This window comes from Podarcis cretensis (assembly GCF_951804945.1).
Source record: "Podarcis cretensis genome assembly, chromosome: 13".
Classification (NCBI taxonomy): domain Eukaryota; kingdom Metazoa; phylum Chordata; class Lepidosauria; order Squamata; family Lacertidae; genus Podarcis; species Podarcis cretensis.
In genome coordinates this window covers 57,002,633-57,027,320 of record NC_137182.1, presented here as the reverse complement: position 1 = coordinate 57,027,320, position 24,688 = coordinate 57,002,633, and the positions used below count along the sequence as shown (strand labels likewise).

Genomic DNA, 24,688 nt, shown 5'->3' with positions numbered 1-24,688 from the left:
AAATCAGGGAGCAGAGGGTCCTCTCTGCAAAGCATCAAGGGGGTGGTTGAAATGAATTTCAGAATTCTAGGGTGGGGAGGGAACCACGAGAGTCATCTGGATCAAACATGACCAATGCAGGAATCTCCACTCAAATGCTGGTCAGGATACGGATGAGCTGGACCCATGGCTGCCTTTTGGAGTTCATGGGGGGAAAGGTCCCTGCTTTCCATCGATTTCCGAGCCGTCTTCATGCGCAGTTCCGCATGGAGGGCATTGCAAATATCCCACCAGAAGCAGAGCATGGAGTCCCCTGGCCACAAAGGGACTCATCCAGAAGTACCCCACACAGATGTGGGGGTTGAGCTGTGTCACATTATTAATTACACAGCCACCATCCTGAATTCCCAGGGCAAATTCCCGGATTAAAACACAACATTGAAAAGAGTTTAAAACAACTTACAATCACAGAAAGAAGCTAGGTCCTACTTTACCTGCTTCTGGGTTCTGTCCTTTGGCCTCACCCACTTGGCCCTCAGGGCGTTTCCCAGATGAGGATCTGGCCCTCAGAACAAAGAAAAAAGGACCCCATCTCAGTAGTTTGTCTTGAGGAGGTGGGAACTCCTCATATAGCCTGGTTTCCACGTTACACTTGGTACGAACGACTCACTTGTCACTCGCCGTTCTGACTTTATTCCTTGACTGCAAACACGGAAAGGCAGGATCAACCAGGCTGATTCATTTCTCATAAATCCCTTCACTTACCTGCACTTTTGGGATGGTCACTTTCCTTTTAGGAGGGCAAGAGGATTTCTTCTCCTTTCTCTTCTTAAGCAAAGCTCAAAGTCCGGCCAGTGGTGCAGTCCAGCCTTGGTTCCTAGCGAGACTCATCCTCGCTTGCTCAGGGAACATTTTTCTCCTCTTGTCCATGTTGTGCTTTTATAACAGAACAATGCTTTTTCTTTGTTGGCTTTTCTAGCGCCTCTAATTTGGACGAACAGAACTTGGCAGAGGACCAAGGGGATCCTTCCTGTCTCTTGGAGGCTTCCTGAGAGCGAAGATGGATGAGCAAGACTCAGCTGGCCCTGAAGTAGGAAGAGGCACGGCCATGGAAATGGGAAGCAGTGCAGGATTCTGGGAAAGCTCTGTGCAGAAGATCCTGGGAGAGGAGGACACCCTTCGCTCAGAGGCACAGAGCCGGCAGTTTAGCTGGTTCTGCTATCTGCAAGTCAAAGGACCCCGTGAGGTTTGCAGCCAACTCTACCACTTCTGCCATCAATGGCTGAAGCCAGAAAGGCACACGAAAGCTGAGATGCTGGACCTGGTGATCTTGGAGCAGTTCCTGGCTGTCCTTCCAGCAGAGATGGAGAGCTGGGTGAGGGAATGCGGAGCGGAGACCAGTTCCCAGGCAGTGGCCCTGGCCGAAGGTTTCCTCCTGAGTCAGGCAGAGGAGAGGAAGCAGGTGAGAGAGACTTTGCTCTGGATGCTCCCAAGGGGCTCCAAGGAGGGAGAAGATCCCTAAATCCCATCCTTTTTTTGGAATGACATTGGATACCCCTCAAGTTTTTGCCCCAGACATTCCTTTTCTAACCCATCTCCACATTCTCTATTACAAATTTTTTTTTCTCTTTCAGGGAAAGGATGTTTCTGCAGAAATGGGTCCTGATTCCTCTGAGGCAGAGAAGACTTTGTTGGACACCAGAGAGAGGCCGCTGGGTAAGGAGGAAAGAAGTTTTTCTCTGTGTGGTCACATTCTGGCAATTCTCAAACTAATCTGCGGGTTCATTCAGTGTTATGGGGAAGACACATGGGGCCAAGAATCCAAATAAGAGAAGATGTATTTTAACATAATATGAAATGGGCACAAAGGCCAGAAAGCACCTCTGAGAGAAGCATCCTGCACTCCTGTGTCCCCACTTCCCTTTGTCTCTCGCAGGTGAAAGAAGGATGCCGGCAAGACCTCCTCCTCCATCTCTTCTTCCTGGTGGAGGGGAAGCAGCGGCTGAGGAACCGGATCAGGTAGGAAGAAGGAGCCATGGGGGGGGGGGAGAGAAGGATGGGGGGGAGAGACAGGGCGTTTCTGAGACAGAACAAATCTCTCCCCTCCTCTTGTCACTAGAATTATTCGTTATAAATTGTCTTTAGGACATCTGGATAGTCTTTCCATCCCAGAGCAACACACAGGGAGAAGAGAGAGGGATTCTTCCATTTGGCAAACTGAAAAGCTTGCATAGACATATTTATCCGAATAAAACAATGTGGAGTTCCACCCATTTACACTAAGATTCATACTCATCATTAAAATACCCTATGAAAGAACTCCATTAAAGCATTAAAATAAGCATCAATAATCAAAATGTGCAGCAGACCAATCCGATTAGGACAACCCAGGAGACAGATTAAAGCTGCAGAGTTTTGAAAAACTAAAAAACAAAGTACAGGATTGGCTTCATTATTATCAAATAATGGAGGCTTATAATTTGGATAAGAAAATTGGCTTTCAGGTGGAGAAATCAAAATTGGAAACAGAATTGTTAGTTCCTAAAACTAAGAACTTGTCAAGAATATATAACTTGCTGTTGAAATGGAATACTCAGGATGAAATGGTGAAATCTGCTATGATAAAATGGGCACAAGATGTTGGACATAACATTATGATTGCTGACTGGGAACAGTTATGGACCACAGGTATCAAGTTTACGGCATGTAATGCTTTAAGAGAGAATATAATGAAAATGATATACAGGTGGCACATAACACCAGTCAAGCTTGCAAAAATCTATCATTTGCCCGATAATAAATGTTGGAAATGTAAAGAGACTGAAGGTACATTCTTTCACCTTTGGTGGACGTGCCCAAGGATTAAGGCTTTCTGGGAAATGATTTATAATGAAATGAAAAAGGTATTTAAATATACCTTTTTGAAGAAACCAGAGGCCTTTCTCCTGGGCATGGTCGGCCAATTGGTGCCAAAGAAGGACAGAACTTTTTTTATGTATGCAACAACAGCAGCAAGAATACTCATTGCAAAGTATTGGAAGACACAAGATTTACCTACCCGGGAAGAATGGCAGATGAAACTGATGGACTATATGAAACTGGCGGAAATGACTGGCAGAATCCGAGACCAAGGTGAAGAGTTGGTGGAAGAAGATTGGAAAAAAATTAAAGACTATCTACAGAAACATTGCAAAATTAAGGAATGTTAGAAGGTTGTTGGAATGAGGTAATATGGTTTTAGCAGAAATGATATAAAGGAATAGGTTAAAATTGATTTTTTAATTGGTGAAAGACGAGAATTACAGTATACTAAGATAAATTATTAGGATAAAAACAAAGTTGGAAAGGATTTGCTGAAACATCTAATTGAACTAGAATACAAAAAAGGGAGGTGTGAGGAGGTCAAGGAAATAAGCAAAGGAAAGAAAGTTATCTAAGGTTTGAGCTTTTTTTTCTTTTTCTCTAACTGTTTGTATTTTTAATGTATATTTATTTTCCTTTTTTTGTTTTTCCTAATTTTTCTTTCTGTAATTTTTAAAATTTGAATAAATATTATTAAAAAAAATAAAATAGAACAACCCAGGCAGGAAACAAAAGAGCACCGTGCAGGAAATAATCTTTATGCTGCCTAAGAGAAGGATATTATTCTTTCAGAGCTCAGTTTCTTTTGAAGATGTCGCTGTTTGTTTCACGGCTGAGGAGTGGGCGTTGCTGGATCCTGCCCAGAGAGCTCTGCATAAGGAGGTTACAGAGGAGAATCGTGGTATCCTGGCCTCTCTCAGTAAGGCTCCTAGTTGGATCACGAGATCTGTTCTGAAATTCCATACATATATCTCTATTGTGAGGGAGCTCAATAGCGCTGCCTTCAGCAGCCGGGCTTCCAACACCTCCACACGTCACCTTGAATGGAGGACTGTTTGGTCTGGGAATGTACTTCCTCCAATCACGCCTTTCTAAACAGAGATCTTAATTGTCAGGGGTCCCTTTACCTTAAACAGAGATCAGGCTGGTCTGAACTGCCCAAACCTTTTAAAAGGAGGCTTCATTCTTATAAAAGGTAAAGGGAGCCTTTTTAAATTGCCAATCGGCTTTTGTTGGTACTGCTTTTTCTTTCCATCTTGGGCCTATACCATTCAGGCAGCTGTGGTAGCATACAGAAACAGGTTTCCCCCCTCATCTTTGGGTACCTTTCCCCCCATTATACCTGAAAGGGAAGCTTCCGTTTTTTAAAAAAGGTTATTTTCAACATTTTTTTCAACTCATTATAAATCATTTCCCCGAAGACTTTTACTATCTTACACGAACACAACATGTGAAAAAGGTACCTTCCTTCACTTGACATTCCCAGCAGGCATTTGATTTGGTCTTGTACACTTTAGCTAAGTTCTAGGAGTCAAATGCCATCTATACATCATTTTCCTATAGTGTTCTTTTAACTCATAACATGCTGTAAATTTAAATTCTCCAATCCACAATCTTTCCCATGCTGCCATTTCAATGTTATATCATATATCCATTGCTCAATGTATCATCAGCGATTTGACCTGTTTGTCTTTCCGGGTCACCTTCAAAGGCAGCCCCACATAGAGCGCATTGCAGTAGTCTAAGCGAGAGATAACTAGAGCATGCACCACTCTGGCCAGACAGTCAGCGGGCAGGTAGGGTCTCAGCCTGCACCTCCATGGACAGCTGTGAGTCCAAAACGACTGTGCATCTGGTCCTTCAGGGGCACAGTTAGCCCATTCAGGACCAGAGAGTCCTCCACACCCACCCACCTCCTGTCCCCCCAAAATAGTACTTCTGTCTTGTCAGGATTCAACCTCAGTCTGTTAGCCGCCATCCTCCAACCGCCTCCAGACACTCACACAGGACCTTCACCGCCTTCACTGGTTCTGATTTGAAAGAGAGGTAGAGCTGGGTGTCATCTGCATACTGATGAACACCCAGCCCAAACCCCCTGATGATCTCCCCCAGCGGCTGCATGTAGATGTTGAAAATCCGTATCTCTTTGTTGCAGGTGGTGATGAATTAGAAAATACATCCCAGAAAAGAGCCAGGCCTTTTGAGTCAGGTTGCCCTAAATATCTCAGTGAATGCCAGTCAAGAAAGGCAGTGATTCCTTTATTAAGACCTCCCATCTAAGTCCCAATAGGGCTTCCTATAACAGAAGCAGTGATGTGCTTTATTCAGTAATTGTTGACTCTCCTTCCTCCTGATGCTCAAATCCATATCTCTCTTTGATGCAGGTGGTGATGAATTAGAAATTAAGAACCAGCGAATCCATGACAAAATCCACACAGTGGAGAACCCATATCAATATGTGGAGTGTGGAGAGAGCTCTCATTCCTCATCCCATCCAATAAGTCCTACTGGGAAGAAAAAGCATCAGTGCTTGGAATGTGGGAAGAGCTTCCGTCAGACGGCCCATCTCACAGCCCATCAAATGAGTCATAAAGGAGAGAAACCTTATCAGTGCTTGGAATGTGGGAAGAGCTTCAGTAAGAAGGCCTATGTCACTTCCCATCAAAGAATTCATACAAGGGAGAAACCCTATCAGTGCTTGCACTGTGGGAAGAGCTTCAATCAGAGGTCCCATCTCACTATCCATGAGAGAATTCATACAAGGGAGAAACCATATCAGTGCTTGGAATGTGGAAAGCGCTTCAGTCAGAGGTCCCATCTCACTACCCATCAAATAATTCATACAGGGGAGAAACCGTTTCAGTGCTTGGAATGCGGGAAGAGCTTCAGTTCAAAGGCCTATGTAACTTCCCATCAAAAAATCCATACAAGGGAGAAACCCTATCAGTGCTTGCATTGTGGAAAGATTCACTCAGAAAGGAAGTCTCACTTCCCATCAAAGAACTCATACCTGGGAGAGAGTCCACATAAATGCTTGGAATGTGGGGAGAGTTTTAGTCAGGAGTCCTTTCTCACTTCCCATCAAAGAACTCACAGCAGGGAGAATCAGAATCCCCTTGAATCATTGGATTGTATGGTGAGTCATCTTCTCCAACCCCCTGCAATGAAGGATATTCAACAAAAGCATTCATAACAAATGGCCACCCAACCTTTTCTTAAAATCCTTCAATTCAAGAAGAGTCCACCACCACCTGAACTTCTTTGTTCCACAGTCAAACAGTTCTTGCTGTCAGAAAGTTTTCCCCGATGTTTCATCAGATTCCCCTACTTGTATCTTGAATTAATTGGTGTGTCCTTCCACCGGAACAGAAAAAAGCAAGTTTGCTCACTCTTCCATGGCACAGCCCTTTCGATGTTGGAAGATGTCTATCACATCTCCTTCTCCATCTCCTTTTCTCCATAATAAACATCCCGGCTCCCTCAACCATTTCTCCAAAGTCTTGGTTTCCAGAACCTTGATCACCTTGGTCCCCCTCCTCTGCACCCATTCCAGCTTGTCAGGGATGAAGCAGATCCAGAGCTCTGGTTCAAAAGGTTTGGCCCCGGAAGCATCAAAGCCATTAGACAGAATGTGTGCAACACAACATTCCTGCATTGCGGGGGGTTGGAGTGGAAGACCCTTGGGGTTCCTGCCAACTGTATGATTCTATGATTCTGTGATGATGCAGCCTAGAATGGCATCGGCTTTTTATTTTGCTGCTGCATCTCACTGTTGACTCACTACAAACTTGTGGTCTACTAAGAGCCCTTGATCCTTTTCCAATACAGTGGTACCTCGGGTTAAGAACTTAATTTGTTCTAGAGGTCTGTTCTTAACCTGAAACTGTTCTTAACCTGAGGTACCACTTTAGCTAATGGGGCCTCCCGCTGCTGCCGCTGCACAATTTCTGTTCTCATCCTGAAGCAAAGTTCTTAGCCCGAGGTAATATTTCTGGGTAAGTGGAGTCTGTAACCTGAAGCGTCTGTAACTCAAGGTACCACTGTATATGCATGTTATTCCTGCCTACGTGCAGAACCTGATATTTGTCCCTACTGAAATTCATTTATTGCATTCAAATACCCCCTTTCCCCCCAAGGTTCTCCCCCTCTTCTTTTAATACTGACAATAACCTTGTGAGGTTGGTCAGGATGTGAAGGACTGCCTGGCCCCCAAGGACACCTGGTGAGCATCAGGGCCAAGTAGGAATTTGAACCCAGGTCTGCCAAGTCATACTCTGACACTCTAACCACTATACCACACTAGCTCTGTCATGAGACTCTCAGAAATTGTGCATTCATGCGCTTCTGCTTCATGTTTAGGCACAGTGTTCCGGTCCTTGTACTTAAAAGTTCTGTACACATGTATCAAAACAATAATATAGTGGTGCATTTAAGGTACTGTTAGCTAGGGGGGCAGAAAGGGTGAGTAACCATCTACAGTGGTACCTTGGTTCTCAAACTTTATCCGCTCTGGAAGTCCATTCCCAAACCAAAGCATTCCAAAACCAAGATGCGCTTTCCCATAGAAAGTAATGCAAAATGGATTAATCTGTTGCACTTAAAAAAACAACAACCCGAAAACAGCAATTTAGCATGAATTTTCCTACTAGCGAGACCATTGATCCATAAAATGAAAGCAATAAATCATGTACTGCAGTCACACAATCAATCAGTAACTGAACTGGGTTCCATACAGTCAAACACAAAAAAGAGCCGCAAAAATAAATAGCAAAAAAAAGACAGACCTCAGCATAACACTCCAAATGAAACTGGGGAACTCAAAATGGAAGTGGGGCACTCAAATCAGAAGCGTAACGCTCCAACAGAGCACGTTTGGCTTCCAAAAAATGTTCACGACCTGGAACACTTCCTTCCTTGTGGGTCCCAAGTTGTTTGAGGACCAAGGCTTTTGAGAACCAAGGTACCACTGTATATCTTTTCAAATGTGTTTGTGGGAAGATGGTTATTCTTTTGTATTGATTCTTGCTTTTATTATGTATTTTGTGTTTTTATTTTGTATTTTTATGCTGTGCAGCACTCTGAGATCTTCTGGTGAAAGTCATTATACGGATGTAAAAAATTAAATGGCAAAGTAGTCATAAACAATAAATAAAACTTTAGAATACACAACCAGACTGAAGAAGACCCGCATAAATCATGAGAAGTTCTAAAATACACCAAAACCTACGGCTACAACCCCACCCCCAAACCTGCTAAGCCCAAGTCTCTGTTCAGCAGCCCCAGCTTTTGTAGCTGGAGTCAGTCTGGACTCTGCTAGGCCACATGGGGAAAGAAGGCCTGCAAGGAAGGAGAAGGTCTTCGAGGGCTCACAGCCAGGATGGTCTCTGTCCTCATCCGCAGCCTCAGCTGCTGTAGCTGGAGTCCACTTGTACATCCATCACCCTGGAGCAAAGGATGAAAAGGACAGAAAAGGAGGTTCCACGAATTCCTGGGACTCCCTTGGAGGTCTTTAAGCAGATGACCATCCGTCGTGGATGCTTCAGCTGAGATTCCTGCATTGCAGGAGGAGGTGCGACTAGATGACCCTGGGCGTCCCCCCACCCCTCCGATTCCCCGCTGGGCTTTCCCCCTTCCAGCTGCCCCTCCTGCTGCCGTTCCCAAGGGAGGCCCCCAAATCCTCCTGCTTTGGAGAGGGAGAGAAGGGGTGCTCGGCTTGCCAAGGGTTAAGAGGAGCGGAGCTGCCTTCCTAGAGCGGACAGGAAAGGAAGGCGAAGCTGGCCGGTCCTCCGGAGGACCAGCCCCGCCCTCGAGAGGAAGGGATCTGCCCGCTCTCTTCCGGGATCTGGTGAGCCTCCTCTCCCTTCCCCAGAGGGTGCATTGGGGAGAAGGGGAGGGGGCGGAGGGGGGTCTTCCCCATCCATGCAGCCTGGGAACCCCCACCCTCCCCCATGCGCGGGAAAAGGTGGAACCGTCCAGGGAGGGGGAAGGTTCCTCGTCCAGCTGTGGAAGCAGCTCAGGTGGGGGGGGGAGAGGCGAAGGGGGGGGGCAGCCAGATCACCCTGGTCGCCCTCCTCTGGCCACCTCCCAGCTTGCCAATATCCTTCCTAAATGGTGGGTCCCTCCCCTAACTCCAGGGGGGGGGTCTGCCCAGGGCAGAATAGAGTGGTGCTGTTAATTCCCTTGATCTGGACTCTAGGCCAGTGTTTCCCAACCTTGGGTCTCCAGCTGTTTTCAGACTACAGTTCCCATCATCCCTGACCCCTGGTCTTGCTAGCTGGAGACCCAAGGTTGGGAAACACTGCTCTAGTCGTCTGTGGGTGCAGCCTACCATCTACGAAAACCCCTACGTTCTCCATCTTACACTTGGGTAGCTGGTTCCCCCTGCCTAAGTGAAGAACCTTACATTTGTCCCTCTGGAAATTCCTCAGTGACATCTGTACTTTCTCCAAGGTCCATCTTCAGTTAGAAAGGCAGTGTATCACCTCTTGAGAGAAGCCTCGTGCACTCCTGTCTCCCCACTTACCTTTGTCTCTCGCAGGTGACAGGAGATTGCCGGCAAGACCTCCTCATCCATCTTTTCTGGAACCAGCTCAGGTAGGGGAAAGCGGTTTTGTGGGGAAAGAGGCGGAGGGGTGGGGCAGCCAGGGGGCCTCTGGAATCCCAGGAATCTCTTGCCTCTTCCTCTTGGCTTCTGTCAAAACAGCCCTTAACAAAGACTGACAATGTTATTGAAGAAGGTTTACGTGCTAAGAATAAGCAACCTCCACCTCACCTTAATTCTCCTTCTGAATGTCATTACCGTTATTTATCGATCGTTGCAGCCTTATTTGTCTACTTATTGTGAAATCCTAAAATACGCTTCTCAACAGTTTAAAGGTAAAGGTAAAGGTACCCCTGCCCGTACGGGCCAGTCTTGCCAGACTCTGGGGTTGTGCGCCCATCTCACTTAAGAGGCCAGGGGCCAGCGCTGTCCGGAGACACTTCCGGGTCACGTGGCCAGAGCCGCACACGGAAACGCCGTTTACCTTCCCGCTGGTAAGCGGTCCCTATTTATCTACTTGCACCCGGAGGTGCTTTCGAACTGCTAGGTTGGCAGGCGCTGGGACCGAGCAGCGGGAGCGCACCCCGCCGCAGGGATTCGAACCGCCGACCTTTCGATCGGCAAGCCCTAGGCGCTGAGGCTTTAACCCACAGCGCCACCTGCATCCCTCTCAACAGTTTACCAACCATTAAAAAACCCCACAGTAACCAGGGCTAAGGCTGGGCCATAACTGCTTTTCAACATCTAAGGTACCGCCAGCTAAACACCACACAGGCAAGGGGGACTGGTGAGGCTCAGCTGGGGGGCAGGAGGGCTTCTTTGGGTCTTCTCGCTCCCCAGCTGAGCAAGCCCCATGTCCCACTGGTGCGCATCCAGGCCTAACCAGCCCCATCTGTTTCCCCAGCATCTGCACATTGTCCCCCATGTGCTCCTTGAAGTTCACCTTGGGGCATTGGGAGAACCATGCCCACAACAGACAATAAAATAATTACATTAAGATGTTAAAAGAAGCGTCCATACTTAAAATGTGCAGCAAGACAATCCCATTAGAACAGGGTGGTACCTGACAGGCAGGAAACAAAAAAACTCCCCACAATTCATAGAGGATAATCTTCATACTGGTTAAGAGGAAGACCTTTCTCCTCTCTCTCTTTTTAAAGAGTTCACTGTCCTTTGAAGACGTCACTGTTTGTTTCCTGCGTGAGCGGCGGGCATTGCTGGATCCTGATTAGAGAGCTCTGCAAAGGGAAGTTGTAGACGAGAATTGTGGGATCATGGCCTCTCTGGGTAAGGCTGTCTGATGAAGCTTAATATCTGTTTTGAAATTCCATACATATATGTGGTGAACCTCCCAGATTTAGATGGATTTTGACAGCGCCACCTACAGCACCTGGGATTCTCACACCCACACAATTTACCTTGAATGGAGGCTACTGAATGTTTTGCCTGCCAATATTCTTCCACCACTTATGCCTTTTTAAACAAGGATCAGGCTGGTCTGAGCTGCCCAGGCCTTTTTTTAAAGCAGGCTTCAGAGTGGTTATGGAAGTGGACGTAGCTTCTGTCCTTTTTATTATTATTATTATTATTGAAAGCTTTCAACATACAATGCAACAAAAACCAAACTAATGTAAATATAGAGAAGAAAACAACAGAAACGAAAAAGAGAAAAAAGTTAAGTATCATAAAAACGGAGAAGGAGAAGATGGAACCAGGTAATGCCTTCTTAAGAGGCATTAATGCTTTATATAAGGAACAATGGACAAAGATTATAATAAACAATGTTGTCTCAGAGAAATGTAACATTAGGAAAGGAAAAAGACAATGGTGCCCACTCTCTCTGTTATTATTTATCCTTACCTTAGAAATGTTACTGCAAAATGTTAGGAATAATGACAAAAATAGGGGAATAAAAGTCGGCAAACAAAATTATAAAACAAAAGATGATATTGTCTTAACCCTGGAAGAACCTCTAGAAGGTATATTAGAGTTATTAAAGGAGGTAATTGAATTTGGAAAATTGGTGGGTTTTAAAATTAATAATAATAATAATAATAATTTATTATTTATACCCCGCCCATCTGGCTGGGCCTCCCCAGCCACTCTGGGCGGCTTCCATAGAAACAAAAAATACAGTAAAATATCACACGTTAAAAACTTCCCTGAACAGGGCTGCCTTAAGATGTCTTCTGAATGTCAGGTAGTTGTTTATCGCTTTGACATCTGCTGGAAGGGCATTCCACAGGGCGCGTGCCACTACCAAGAAGGCCCTCTGCCTGGTTCCCTGTAGCTTTGCTTCTCGCAATGAGGGAACCGCCAGAAGGCCCTCGGCGCTGGACCTCAGCGTTCGGGCAGAATGATGGGGGTGGAGACGCTCCTTCAGGTATACTGGACCGAGGCCGTTTAGGGCTTTAAAGGTCAGCACCAACACTTTGAATTGTGCTCGGAAACATAAAATAAACGTAAAATAAATAAAGATAAAACCAAAATGTTAGTTAAAAACATGGGTAACCAAGTTAAAATGAATTTAGGGGAAATTACCGGCTGGGAAATAGAGAAAAAAGTGAAGTGTTTAGGAATGTGGGTATCGACAAAGGATCCTATCGTCTATAATGATATCAATGCAAAAACTTTGGGGGGGGGGGATTAAAAAGATTTAGATACGTGAGACAGAATGCAATGGGGGGAATCTTGGCAATAATATTTTCCCAAAAATTCTATTTTTATTCCAAACAATCCCAATACTTAATGACACACGATGCCTAAAAGATTGACAAAAAAGACCTGTTTAAGTTTATTCGGAGGGGGAATAAACGTAGGATAAAACATAAGATTCTCATTGATAGAAAAGACAGAGGAGGGTCTGCACTCCCATATTTGGAATTGTATTTTGAAGCTGCCTGCCTGTGTTGGATAAAAGACTAGATACTGCTGGAAAACACACAGCTCCTAGACTTGGAGGGTCACGATGTCAAACACAGCTGGCATGCTGGAATCTGTTATGGCAAAGTGGGAAGACGAAAAACCTTCACCAACCATGTTATTAGAAAAAAACTTAATTTAGGGTGTGGGGAAAAATACAAAAAAGAAAAGAAAACACTTTCAATAATTGGGGGCTCCATTTTTTGCTCTGGCTCTAATCCATTTCTCTCTTTGCTGCAGATGGTGATGAATCAGAAATGAAGAACAAGGGAGACTATGATGAAATCCCCACAGAGGAGAAACCAAGTAAATATTTGGAATGTGGAAAGAGCTTTAGTCAAAGCTCCCATTCAGCTTCCCAAAAAAGGAATTCCATTGGGAAGAAACCGTACCAGTGCTTGGACTGTGGGAAGAGCTTCAGTCAGAGGGGTCATCTCACTATCCATCAGAGAATTCATACAGGGGAGAAACCATATAAGTGCTTGGAATGTGGGAAGAGCTTCAGTTACAGGTGCAGCCTCAGTTCCCATCAAAGAATTCACACAGGGGAGAAACCTTATCAGTGCATGGAATGTGGAAAGAGGTTTATTCGGGGGGAACAACTCATGGTCCACCAAAGAATTCATACAGGGGAAAAACCTTTTCAGTGCTTGGAATGTGGGAAGAGCTTTAGTCAAAGTGCCACTCTCACTTCCCATCAAAGAATTCATACAAGAGAAAAACCTTATCAGTGTTTGGAATGTGGGCAGAGCTTCAACTGGAAATATAATCTCACTTCCCATCAAAGAATTCATAGAAGAGAAAAACCTTATCACTGCTTAGAATGTGGGCAGAGCTTCAGGGAAAGCGCCAAGCTCACTGCCCATCAAAGAATTCATACAGGGGAGAAACCCTATCAGTGCTTGGAATGTGGAAAGAGCTTTAAACAGAAGGGAGGTCTAACTTCCCATCAAATAATTCATACAGGGGAGAAACCATTTCAGTGCAGGGAATGTGGGAGAAGATTCACTCATAGTGGCAATCTCACTTCCCATGAAAGAACACATACCTGGGAGAGCCCATATAAATGCTTGGAATGTGGAAGAAGTTTCAGCCAGGACTCCTATCTCATTTCCCATCAAATAATTCATACAGGGGCAAGACCATATAAATGCTTGGAATGTGGAAAGAGTTTTAGTCAGGAGTCCTATCTTACCTCCCATAAAAGAACTCATAGTGGGGAGAATCACAGTCTCCCAGAATCTTTGAGCTGTTGTATTGGATTGGATGGTGAGGGTCGTCTTCTCCAACCCCCTGCAATGCAGGATATTCAACAAAAGAATTCATGACAGATGGCCATCCAACCTTTGCTTAAAATCCTTCAATTCAAGAAGAGTCCACCACGTGAACTAGTTTGTTCCAAAGTCAAACGGTTCTTACTGTCAAAAAATTCTGCCTGATGTTTAATCAGATTCTCCTTACTTGTATCTTGAATGTATTGGCGTGGGTCTTTCCCACGAAAAAGCAAGTTTGCTTGGTTTGGGTCCTTCCACTGGAAGCTTGTTCCCTCTTCCATGGCCCAGCTCTTCAGATATTGGAAGACGGCTTTCACATCTCCTTCTCCACCTTCTCCATGATAAACATCCCCACCTCCCTCAACTGTTCCTCAATAGACTTGGTTTCCAGACCCTCAATCGCCTTGCTCTCCCTCCTCTGCACCCATTCCAGCTCATCAGGGATGAAGCTCATTCAGAATCTGGCACAAAAGGTTTGGCCCCAGAGACATCAAAGCCATTGTGGAGATACAAAGGAAGCAGCTTGCAAAAGGGATGGAGGTAATCCAAAATGCATAATCCGTAGTGAAGTGCATAAACTGCGTTACTGAGAGGAAGCTGAAACCTCCTTTCCCGCCCCGTATGCAACATCTCTTTCCTGCACTTCAAGGGGTTTGACTAAAGGACCCTCTGTGCTCCTTCCAACTCTACAGTGCTGTGATTCTCTTGATGCAGCTTAGAATAGCATTAGCCTTTCTTTGTTGGTGCTTCACTCTGTTGACATAAGAGCCCTAGATGCTTTTTATGTGTACTGCTGGCTAGCTAGTTGTCCCTCATCTTGTATTTGTGCAGCTGGTTGTGCCTGCCTAAATGCACGTCCTGACATATTGAAATTCATGAATTGCATTCCTATAACACCCTGTCCTTGAAGGTGCTGTTAGACGGTTCTTTCCCTATCTCATTTAATGCTGACTATATAATCCTGTGAGATAAGTTTGGCTGTGAAGCAGTTCCTGGCCTCCAAGTTCACACAGTGAGCTTCATGGCTGAGTGGGGATTTGAACCCAGGTCTGCCAGGTCATAGTCCAGCACTCTAACCACTATATCACACAGCTCTATAATGAAACTCTCAGAAAGTGTGCATGTATTTTTTATTTTTATATTGTATTTTTACACCATGAATCGCCCTGAGATCTTTGAATGAAGGGTGGTATAACATTTTACAAACAGCCAAATAAATAGATAAAATTAAAGTCGTTAGAAATAACTCATAAAAAATACACAACCAAACTGAAGAATAGCCACATAAATCACAAGATGTAAAATAAAGATACAAATTCCAACCTCAGAACGCCTGACCATACCTCCTAAGTCCAAGGGTTTATTCAGCAGCCTCAGCTTTCGTAGCTGGAGTCAGTCCGTCCACCAGTCACTCTAGGGCCTACTCTTCCAGGCCACTTGTGAAAAGGCCTACAAGGCAGGGAGCAGGTCTTCCAGGACTCACAGCCAAGATGGTATCTGGCCTTTTCAATAGAGACACTTGGAGTGGGGAGGGTGGGGGGTAGTAGCAGGGTTGGTTAGAGCAGTAGAATAGGAACAGCATATTGCCCCTTGTTTCAGTTTTAATAAAGTAAAAAAAAAAAAGGAACAGGAACATCTGAAAGCATATGCTTATGTACACAAAGTTACCTTGAACTTCTTGTTTATTATTTAATAAATCAGTTATACTCCAGACGCATCATTCCTTGGTATGTTGGTTGTGAAGTGTTCAGAAAGGGGGGTTTGGTGGAAGACCCAGTAAAGACTGAGCTCACAGCTGGGCCCCTTGAAGACAGTGGGAAGGCAGTGCAGGAGGGTGTGGGCACTGCCAGAGCGAAGGTGGCAGTGGCACAACAGGAGGAGATAAACGCAGCCTCTGCATCTGAAGTGTTCAAAATGCTTCATAAAAAGAAACTCTTACAACATACCGTGAAGTGAACTGGTAGCATTACCCCAATAATGCTACTGTTGCTTCACTGTCTTTCTCCTAGTTATGACAGGTGTTGCAGTTAAATACTCTTGAAACAGCCCCACTGTTAGAGGAAGGGGGTGCGGTGAGGATGGGCTGCCCCGAGTGTCAGCCCTGGGGGGTGACATTGCCCCCCTGGACACTTGCTGCAGGTAGCGCCCCTGGGGGTGGCTAGCCCTGCCCCCAGCTGCACAGCATGTGTGCTGCTCCAGGGGCTGACGCAGCTAGCTCTGCCTCCGCACAGCCCAGGTTCCTTCACAGGCTAATACTTTCCCTCAGCCTCCCTCTCTCTCAGCAATGCCCCTCCTGAGGCGTTTTATTTTGCGCGCCAGACCCAGGGGATCCCTCGGCCCTCTTCTTTCTCTCCCCCCTCTTCCTCTCTCCTCCTTCTGGCCCCCGAGATTCTCCTCAGGCAGAGCCACTTCTCCCTCAGACTCAGCCTCTCCTCCTCCTCCCTTCCTCCCGTCTCAGCTCCAGCCTCAAAACTCCCTCAGAAAAGGCGCCTCTCACCTTCCCGCCAAAAGGGCTGGCTCCGCCCCCGGCTGGCACTCTCAGTAGCCAATCAGAGAGAGAGGATCCAGCCCCCTGGTGGCGTTGCTGAGGGACTGCAGCTCCAGACTCGGCCCGGGCTCAGCTGTCCGTCTCCCTCCCTCTCTCTCCCCCCCCCCTTAGTTTTGCCTCCTCGCTGCTTTCTGACACGGGGCCTTGGAAGTGGGGCTGCTCTGAGGGGGGCTGAGCTCTGTCTCCCCGGAGATGGAAAGGCGCCTGGGACTTGGCCCTCGTTGCTGGGGCAGAGGGAAGGGAATTGCTATGCAGAATGGGCGGAGGGGAGAAAAGAGAAAAGAACCCACGGAGGAAGGGGGTCCCCCCACCCCTCCGATTCCCCGCTGGGGTTTCCCCCTTCCAGCTGCCCCTCCTGCTGCCGTTCCCAAGGGAGGCCCCAAATCCTCCTGCTTTGGAGAGGGAGAGAAGGGGTGCTCGGCTTGCCAAGGGTTAAGAGGAGCGGAGCTGCCTTCCTAGAGCGGACAGGAAAGGAAGGCGAAGCTGGCCGGTCCTCCGGAGGAGAAGCCCCGCCCTCGAGAGGAAGGGATCTGCCCGCTCTCTTCCGGGATCTGGTGAGCCTCCTCTCCCTTCCCCAGAGGGTGCATTGGGGAGAAGGGGAGGGGGCGGAGGGGGATCTTCCCAATCCATGCAGCGTGGGACCCCCCCATCCACGGTAAAAGGGTCAGGACCCCTGGATCCTCAGTCCAAGGGGATTATGGGGTGCGACCCCCTCGCTGATTTGAGGGAGCCGGACTTTGTCAGCTGACCAGCAGGACTAACCCGCTTCTGGCGCAGCGGGACACCGTGCCGAGGGCCAGAGCAGACGGCGTTTACCTTCCCGCCGGAGCGGTACCTATTGATCTATTGCCCTTGCATGCTTTCGAGCTGCTAGCTTGGCCGGAGCTGGGAGCTCCCTCCTCCCTTGTGCTGTGTCAAACCACCGACCTCACGATCAGCAGCCACAAGAGGCTCCGTGGTTTAGACCCCAAGGCTCCTAGTCTAGTCCAACCCTGTGCAATGCAGAAACTTCCACTAAAATGTTGGGCGAAATGGGTAGGGGGTAGACCCAGGCCCGTCTTAAGCATATCCGGCGCAGTGGTGCAAAGATCCCTCTGGCGCCCCCCCCCCCCCATTTTGACCTTTTTTAGGAAAGGCTGCTCCCACCCTCGCACACAGCCGGACATCGGCTGCCGTGGTGAGATCGTGGTGTGGGGCTGGGCAGCCAGGCGCAATGGGGGCGGCAGGGGGGGTCTCGTTCGGGCAGGGACAGGCGAAGCGAGTTTGCATTGCTGCAGCAGAGAAGCACACTCGCTCAGCCGCAGTCTCCCCACCCTTGCGGGGGGAGCATGACAAGGTTCGTGTGAAGGAGTGCCGAGGTGGTGGGGGCAGCGGGAGGAGGCAGGGGAAGGAGGGAGGGGCGCTGGGGGCAGCAGTTGCAGCGAGTAGCCTCGAGCACGGGGATCATTGGAGGTAGAGTGGATGGGGGGAGCAGTGGTAGAGTCAAGTTTCTTATGCGCAGAGCTTGGGATGCAAGCACACACCACGCAGCCAAGGTGGTGTGTCTCGGAGCCAGGCCAGCGGAGAGAGCTCCAGATTCCGAGCCTTCCTGCCTTCAACAGGTGCTGGAGGCACGCAGGCACCAAGCCCCCGCTCTGCCTGGCATACCTCCCCGCTCTCCGCCTGGCACCCTGCACTGCTTGGCGCCCTGGCTCGCCACACCACTACGCCCAGTAGAAAAGACGTCCCTGGATAGACCCATGGATGCCACCTGGATCTCCTTGGAGAAAAAGGGGGGGGGGATATAAATCCCATAAATAAAGTGCGGGAGCTCAGCCCCTAATCTGGCTGCTGCATTTTGGACCAGTCTCCGAGTCCTCTTCAAAGGCAGCTCTACGTAGAGTTAAGGTTACCAGATTTTTTTCAATTACTCCAGGGACACTTTTCAACTTCAATGGATTTTGTATGGGGACTGATTTGTAAATCTGGGGGCTGTCCCCGGGAAACGGGGACGTCTGGTAACCTTAACGTAGAGGGCAACACACTCAGCAAAGGAGACTTTAATAGAATTGTGGAGTTGGAAGGGACCCTGAGGGACAGTCAAAACCACGGTAATATAGCCATTTCAATTACAGCATCCATGACGCTTTAAAAACCTCCATGGTAGGAGTCCAAGGGAGAGTGTTCCATTGCTGAGAATAAGGAACAGCCCCCTCCCCTTATTTTTCCTTCTGAATGTCGCTAGCATTATTTAACAGTAGTTTCTGTTTTATTTTTCTAAATAGTAGAAATACTAAAATATGCTTCCCACCAGTTTCCAGTCCATAAAAAACCATGGCCAGGATACACCTAACCACATGGGTAGGCAAACTAAGACCCGGGGGCCAGATCCGGCCCAATTGCCTTCTGAATCCAGCCCATGGACAGTCCGGGAATCAGCATGTTTTTACATGAGTAGAATGTGTGCTTTTATTTAAAATGCATCTCTGGGTTATTTGTGGGGCTTAGGAATTTGTTCATATTTTTTTCCAAAATATAGTCCAGCCTCCTACAAGGTCCGAGGGGTAGTGGACCGGCCCCCTGCTGAAAAAGTTTGCTGACCTCTGCCTAACCAGCTCCCTCTATTGCAAAACTGGGCTTTCCCCACCCTCTCCACCTTGTGTCCCCATATGCCTCTTGAAGTTGGCCTAATGCACACAACAAAACACAAAATAAAATAATTCCAGTAAGATGTTAAAAGAAGCATCCATACTTACAATGTGCGGCAAGACAATCCCATTAAAACAGCACAGGTGGGAAACAACAAATCAGTTCATAGTAAATAATTATACTGGCTAAGAGGAGGACCTTTCTCTCTCTTTTTCTTAGAGTTCACTGTGCTTTGAAAGCGTCATTGTTCGTTTCCTGGGTGAGGAGTGGGCGTTGCTGGACCCTGACCAGAAAGCACTGCATACGGAAGTCATAGAGGAGAAAAATAGGTGATAATTGTGGGATCATGGCCTCTCTTGGTAAGGCTCCCTGTTGGATCAATATGTTTTGAAATTCCATATATATGTGACAAACCTCCCAGATTTTGATGGATTTTGACAGCGCCACCTACAGCATCTGGGATTCTTGCACCCACACAATTTACCTTGAATGGAGGCTATTGTCTGTTTTGCCTGTGAATATTCTTCCACCACTTATGCCTTTTAAAACAAGGCTGATCTGAATTGCCCAGTCCTTTTTAAATGTAGGTTTCAGAGTGGTTAGGGAAATTGAAGTAGCTTGTTTTTGTTGTTGAAAGTTTTCAACATACAATAGAATTAAAAACCAACTGATCTATATAAACATAGAGAAGAAAAGAACAGTAACAAAGAGAGAAAGAAAAAAACAGAATAGGGGAAAGAGAGTGAGAGAGAAGAAAAAATAAAATACAGTGCCCTCTACCAGGGGTAGATCTTAACCCTCATCTCACAAAAAATGGGATCAACGCTCCCAGCTCTCACCAGGGAACTTCACTTTCTTCTCCCAACCTCCTTCTCTGGGAGATGATCCCTTCCCTGCCTCTCCCGCAGGGTCCTTCATCAGTAATACAGCAGCTTTCTGTGAATATCCTCCTCAGACCAGCGTCGAGGACTTGAAAATACAAAATAAAACAAGGACAAAAATAGAACTAACAAAAAAAATGGAGTAAAGCTACAGTAAGTATCACTGAAAAAGGAAAATAGAAATAAAGGAAATAAATAGAGAGGACTTCCTATTCTTCCTCTGCCCATTATGTATACAGAGGTACCTCTGGTTACGTACTTAATTCGTTCCGGAGGTCCATTCTTAACCTGAAACTGTTCTTAACCTGAAGCACCACTTGAGCTAATGGGGCCTCCTGCTGCTGCCGCCGCGCAATTTCTGTTCTCATCCTGAAGCAAAGTTCTTAACCCGAGGTACTATTTCTGGGTTAGCGGAGTCTGTAACCTGAAGCGTATGTAACCCGAGGTACCACTGTATTCAGATTGTTTAAAGTATTCAAAGCATTCACTCCAGGATAATATCCAGCTGCACTGCAAGAGAATGCCCAGCTGTTCCTCAATCTGCTAGGCGGTGTTTTCTCGATCATCAGTCCCAGACTCCTCAAGTTCGTTCATTTTGCTTTCCACGCAAAAAGTCCAGTTGTTATTATCACTAGCTATCAAGAAAATTCTTCCTCCAGTCCAGTATAACAAATGTTTCTTATCTGGATGATAATAATAAATAATTCTTTACTTATTATATGTTCATTAATTTGTACCCAATCCCATCTCCTGTTGGCCATGATGTCCCACCTTGATTTAGGAAGAAAAGTCCTTCCATTTCCACTTCTTTCATTTATTTTTTCTTGTTCTTCCAAATTGCTGCAAATCAATTGCAAACCAATTAATTCAGTTTCATATAATTTTCCCAAACCGGCTTTCCATTCCACGTATAAGATATGTCCAAGATGAACCTCTATTGCTGTTTATTGTTCTCAGTTAATCTCTAGATAACATCCTCTAAAGGTAAAGGGACCCCTGACCATTAGGTCCAGGCCGACTCTGGGGTTGCGGTGCTCATCTCGCTTTATTGGCTGAGGGAGCCGGTGTACAGCTTCCGGGTCATGTGGCTAGCATGACTAAGCCACTTCTGGCAAACCAGAGCAGCGCACGGAAACACCGTTTACCTTCCCGCCGGAGCGGTACCTATTTATCTACTTGCACTTTGACGTGCTTTCGAACTGCTAGGTTGGCAGGAGCAGGGACTGAGCAACGGGAGCTCACCCCATTGCGGGGATTCAAACTGCCGACCTTCTGATCGGCAAGCCCTGGGCTGTGTGGTTTAGACCACAGCACCACCCGCGTCCCTAGTATTAACCAAAATCATTATACATCAGCTGCTCCTTTACATCCCTGCATACGGAAAAAGTGAACCTTAATAAGACTCACCCTGTATATATATTCAGTGACAGCTGTTGTGGTTATTACTCCATCTTCCCTTTAAACATTTGCTTGAATTTTAATAAGTTCCATTTTTCAGAGTTCATTGTTGTCTTCCAACTTGTACCCTGCATTTTCCTTGTTCAGATCCATTGTTTTGCTGCTTAACTGCATCTCTTATGTTCCTGCTCATGCTGCCCAAGGTCACTTCAGATATTCCTCCACAGAGATTACAACCGCAGATAAATCTGGCTCTCAAACAGAATAATTTATCAAACAGCCCCGCCATTAGAGTCTCTGTCCCTCTCCAACACACAGCAGGCACATCCTGTCCAGTACCTCCAGGTCACCTGTTTGGCCTCTATGCCAAGCTGCGTCACGCTCCTCTCAACCTCTTCATGGCCAGAGTTCCTTCCATAGTAACAGAGTAGACTGCATTCTTGCTAGTCTGAAGAGTCGTAAATTGCAATTCCTACGTTTCTCCCTCCAGAAACAGCAAACAATGCACAGAGATGATTGTAAACACAAATCGAATGACCAATCAGTCAGTCCTTAGTCAGAGGAGGGCAGGCATAGTAAGACTTTTTCAAATTCCCAGTAAAACATAAAAACGTCTGCTTTCCTCAGCCAAAAGTCCCACGTTCCCAACAGTACATGGGGAAATAGTGTAACATAAAACAGTCTGCCCCCCTCCTTCTCTATTCAAGTCTGGTGCAGGTATCTTCAGAAATTCCAGTTCTTACACGACAGCTGGTTAAGTCACAACCTGCGTTGCATATCTTGTCCAGAGAATGCTCTTAGTTTCATCCAATTAGCCAGATTGAAGGAGGAATCTTTCCACGCTTCAGAAAAAGGCTCTGGAGGCTGGTTCTTTGGCAGAGAACTCACTCCCAGCGTCCCCTTCATTTCTTCTTCCATGGAGGCAGTCATGGGGTCAGCCAACATCTACATGCACCTTAGTCTCTCTGATTCTTCCCAGAGACGTCTGGGAGAGGACATGCTTCATTCTCTCCCTCCCTCTGCCTGAACTTATTCACAATCCCCAGAGGGGTTCTAAAGAACTGCCACCCTTGAATGTGGGTGTTGACCAGAAGCCTAAAAGTCCTTCCATTCCAATTCTTCCATTTTTTTTCTCTCCAGACAAGTTACCAGCTGCTTGGTGGCTTTCCCCCCTGAGTTTACTTCAGTTTGAACAAAAGATCATTTCTCTCCCAGCTCTTTCTCTGCCGTCACAGAATGTTTCTTAGTGTTTCTGTCCATGGCTCCATTCCTTTGCTCCAGAATAACGGTTAAGATACAACCTTGATAGAGGGCTTCTTTCTTTTTCTCCTCTTCTTCTGTTATTTGTTTGTTTCTTTTTCCATTTATTCTCTCTGTTTTATTTTTATTTAGTTTGGCTTTCATTGTATTTAATGTTGAAAATCCCCGAAAAGAAACTTCTTATCTCAGTGTGAAAAGTGGCTCCTTCAGAGCATGTTAGGTTCATTCCAATTCATCTCCCAATCTTCAAAGGGAGAGCGTGGTACTGGTATCTTTGCCCTGGCTGTCATAAATCATCACATAATCTCTACTGGCAGGGTGTCGACAGCCCAGAACTAGCCAGCCTCCCCCACCCTGGAGTCACCGCTTCTGTCAAAGGCAACTGATATTAGAGATGGAACAGATTCCATGATTGGGCCAAACAAAATCCATCCCAAAATCTATCCCAGAAAAGAGCCAGGGTTTGGGGATCTCAGGTTCCCATAAAGATGTCTCTGAATGCCACTCAACAAAGGCAGTGAACCCTAAAGTAAGTCCTCCCATCTCACTCCCTTCAGTTATTCCTCTCTCACAAGCATTAATGAGCAATGTTCAATAATTGCGGGCTCCATTTCTTGCTGAGCCTCTAATTCATCTCTCTCTTTGTTGCAGGGGATGATGAATTGGAAATGGAGGACAAGGGAGACCATGACGAAATCCACACAGAGAAGAAACCAAGTAAATATTTGGAATGTGGAAAGAGCTTCAATCAAAGCTCCCATTCAACTTCCCCTCGAAGAAATCCCATTGCGAAGAAACCCTACCAGTGCTTGGAGTGTGGGAAGAGCTTCTGTCGGAGGGGTCATCTCATTATTCATGAAAGAATTCATACTGGGGAGAAACCATATCAGTGTGAGGAATGTCAAAAGTGCTTCAGTCACAGGTCCAGCCTCACTACCCATCAAAGACTTCATACAGGGGAGAAGCCTTATCAGTGCTTGGAATGTGGAAAGAGCTTCAGTCAAAAGTTCCAGCTCATTTCCCATCAACGAATTCATACACGGGAGAAACCTTTTCAATGCCTGGAATGTGGGAAGAGCTTCAGTCACAGGTCCAGCCTCGTTTTCCATCAAAGAATTCATACAGAGGAGAAACCTTTTCGATACTTGGATTGTGGAAAGAGCTTCAATCAAAGTTCCCATTCAACTTCCCATCAAAGAAATCCCATTTTGAAGAAATCCTACCAGTGCTTGGAATGTGGAAAGAGCTTCACTCGGAGCGGTCATCTCATTATCCACGAAAGAATTCATACAGGGGAGAAACCATATCAGTGTGAGGAATGTCAAAAGAGCTTCAGTCACAGGTGCAGCTTCATTTCACATCAAAGAATTCATACAGGGGAAAAACCTTACCGGTGCTCGGAATGTGGGAAGAGCTTCAGTCGGAGTGACCTACTCACGGTCCATCAAAGAATTCATACAGGCGAAAAACCTTTTCAGTGCTCAGAATGTGGAAAGAGTTTCAATCAGAGTGCAACCCTTGCTGCCCATCAAAGAATTCATAAAAAACCTTATCAGTGCTCAGAATGTGGAAAAAGCTTCAATGAGAGCACTAAGCTCACTTCCCATCAGATTATTCATAGAGGGGAGAGACCATTTCAGTGCTTGGAATGTGGAAAGAGATTCACACAGAAGGCAGGTCTCACTTCCCATCAAAGAACTCACTCCTGGGAGAGCCCATATAAATGCTTAGAATGTGGAAGGAGTTTTAGTCAGGACTCCCATCTCATTTCCCATCAAATAATTCATACAATGGAGAGACCATATAAATGCTTGGAATGCGGAGAGAGTTTTAGTCAGGAGTCCTTTCTCACTTCCCATCAAAGAACTCACAGCAGGGAGAATCAGATTCCCCTTGAATCATTGAATTGTTGCATTGGATTGGACGGTGAGAGTCATCTTCTCCAACCCCCTGCAATGAAGGATATTCAACAAAAGAATTCATGACAGATGGCCACCCAACCTTTGCTTTAAAACCTTCAATTCAAGAATAGTCCTGTACTTGTTTGTTCCACAGTCAAACAGTTCTTGCTTTCAGAAAGTTCTTCCTGATGTTTCATCAGATTTTCCTTACTTGTATCTTGAATGCATTGGTTTGGGTCCTCCTTAAACCAGAACAGGAAGAAGCAAGTTTGCTCAATCTTCTATGGCACAGCCCTTTCGATGTTGGAAGATGTCTATCACATCTCCTTCTCCATTTCCTTTTCTCCATAATAAACATCCCGGCTCCCTCAACCGTTTCTCCAAAGTCTTGGTTTCCAGAACCTTGATCACCTTGGTCCCCCTCCTCTGCACCCATTCCAGCTTGTCAGGGATGAAGCAGATCCAGAACTCTGGTTCAAAAGGTTTGGCCCCAG

At 46.3% G+C, this 24,688-nt stretch overlaps 3 protein-coding genes and 1 long non-coding RNA gene across 11 annotated transcripts in view; 3 read left to right on the top strand and 1 right to left on the bottom strand.

Moving 5' to 3' along the window:
- The window catches only part of LOC307202207 (uncharacterized protein), a 32,042-nt gene extending 7,476 nt beyond the window's left edge, over positions 1-24,566 (top strand). Inside the window, exons 3-5 of one of the 7 annotated variants that reach the window (XR_013832821.1) lie at positions 10,543-10,669; positions 12,545-13,699; positions 13,755-15,298. Coding sequence is in view for 6 of the 7 variants with exons in the window: in XM_079951998.1 (XP_079808124.1) it covers positions 19,101-19,113; positions 22,945-24,278 (1,347 nt within the window). In the remaining variant the exon portion in view is untranslated. Of the gene's footprint in view, positions 1-10,542; positions 10,670-12,544; positions 15,299-16,639; positions 16,681-18,973; positions 19,114-19,662; positions 19,789-22,610; positions 22,823-22,944 lie in introns of those variants that run through there. The other 6 variants (XM_079951997.1, XM_079952001.1, XM_079952000.1 and 3 more) reach the window with 6 other exon arrangements.
- LOC307202250 (uncharacterized protein) overlaps positions 1-24,688 on the top strand; it is a 47,443-nt gene that overhangs the window by 7,510 nt on the left and 15,245 nt on the right. The window lies entirely within an intron of this gene.
- LOC307202194 (uncharacterized protein) overlaps positions 628-24,688 on the top strand; it is a 31,956-nt gene continuing 7,895 nt past the window's right edge. Inside the window, exons 1-3 of the mRNA XM_079951962.1 lie at positions 628-1,441; positions 1,614-1,695; positions 1,916-1,998. Of these exons, the coding sequence (XP_079808088.1) occupies positions 1,040-1,441; positions 1,614-1,695; positions 1,916-1,998 (567 nt within the window). The 5' untranslated portion in view covers positions 628-1,039. The remainder of the gene's footprint in view (positions 1,442-1,613; positions 1,696-1,915; positions 1,999-24,688) is intronic.
- Positions 7,446-24,688, bottom strand: part of LOC307202369 — a 39,719-nt gene continuing 22,476 nt past the window's right edge. The window contains exons 1-2 of one of the 2 annotated variants that reach the window (XR_013832858.1): positions 9,365-9,422; positions 7,446-8,283 (exon numbers count right to left, since the gene is read on the bottom strand). This is a non-coding gene — a long non-coding RNA (uncharacterized lncRNA). Of the gene's footprint in view, positions 8,284-9,364; positions 9,423-24,688 lie in introns of those variants that run through there. The other variant, XR_013832857.1, reaches the window with a different exon arrangement.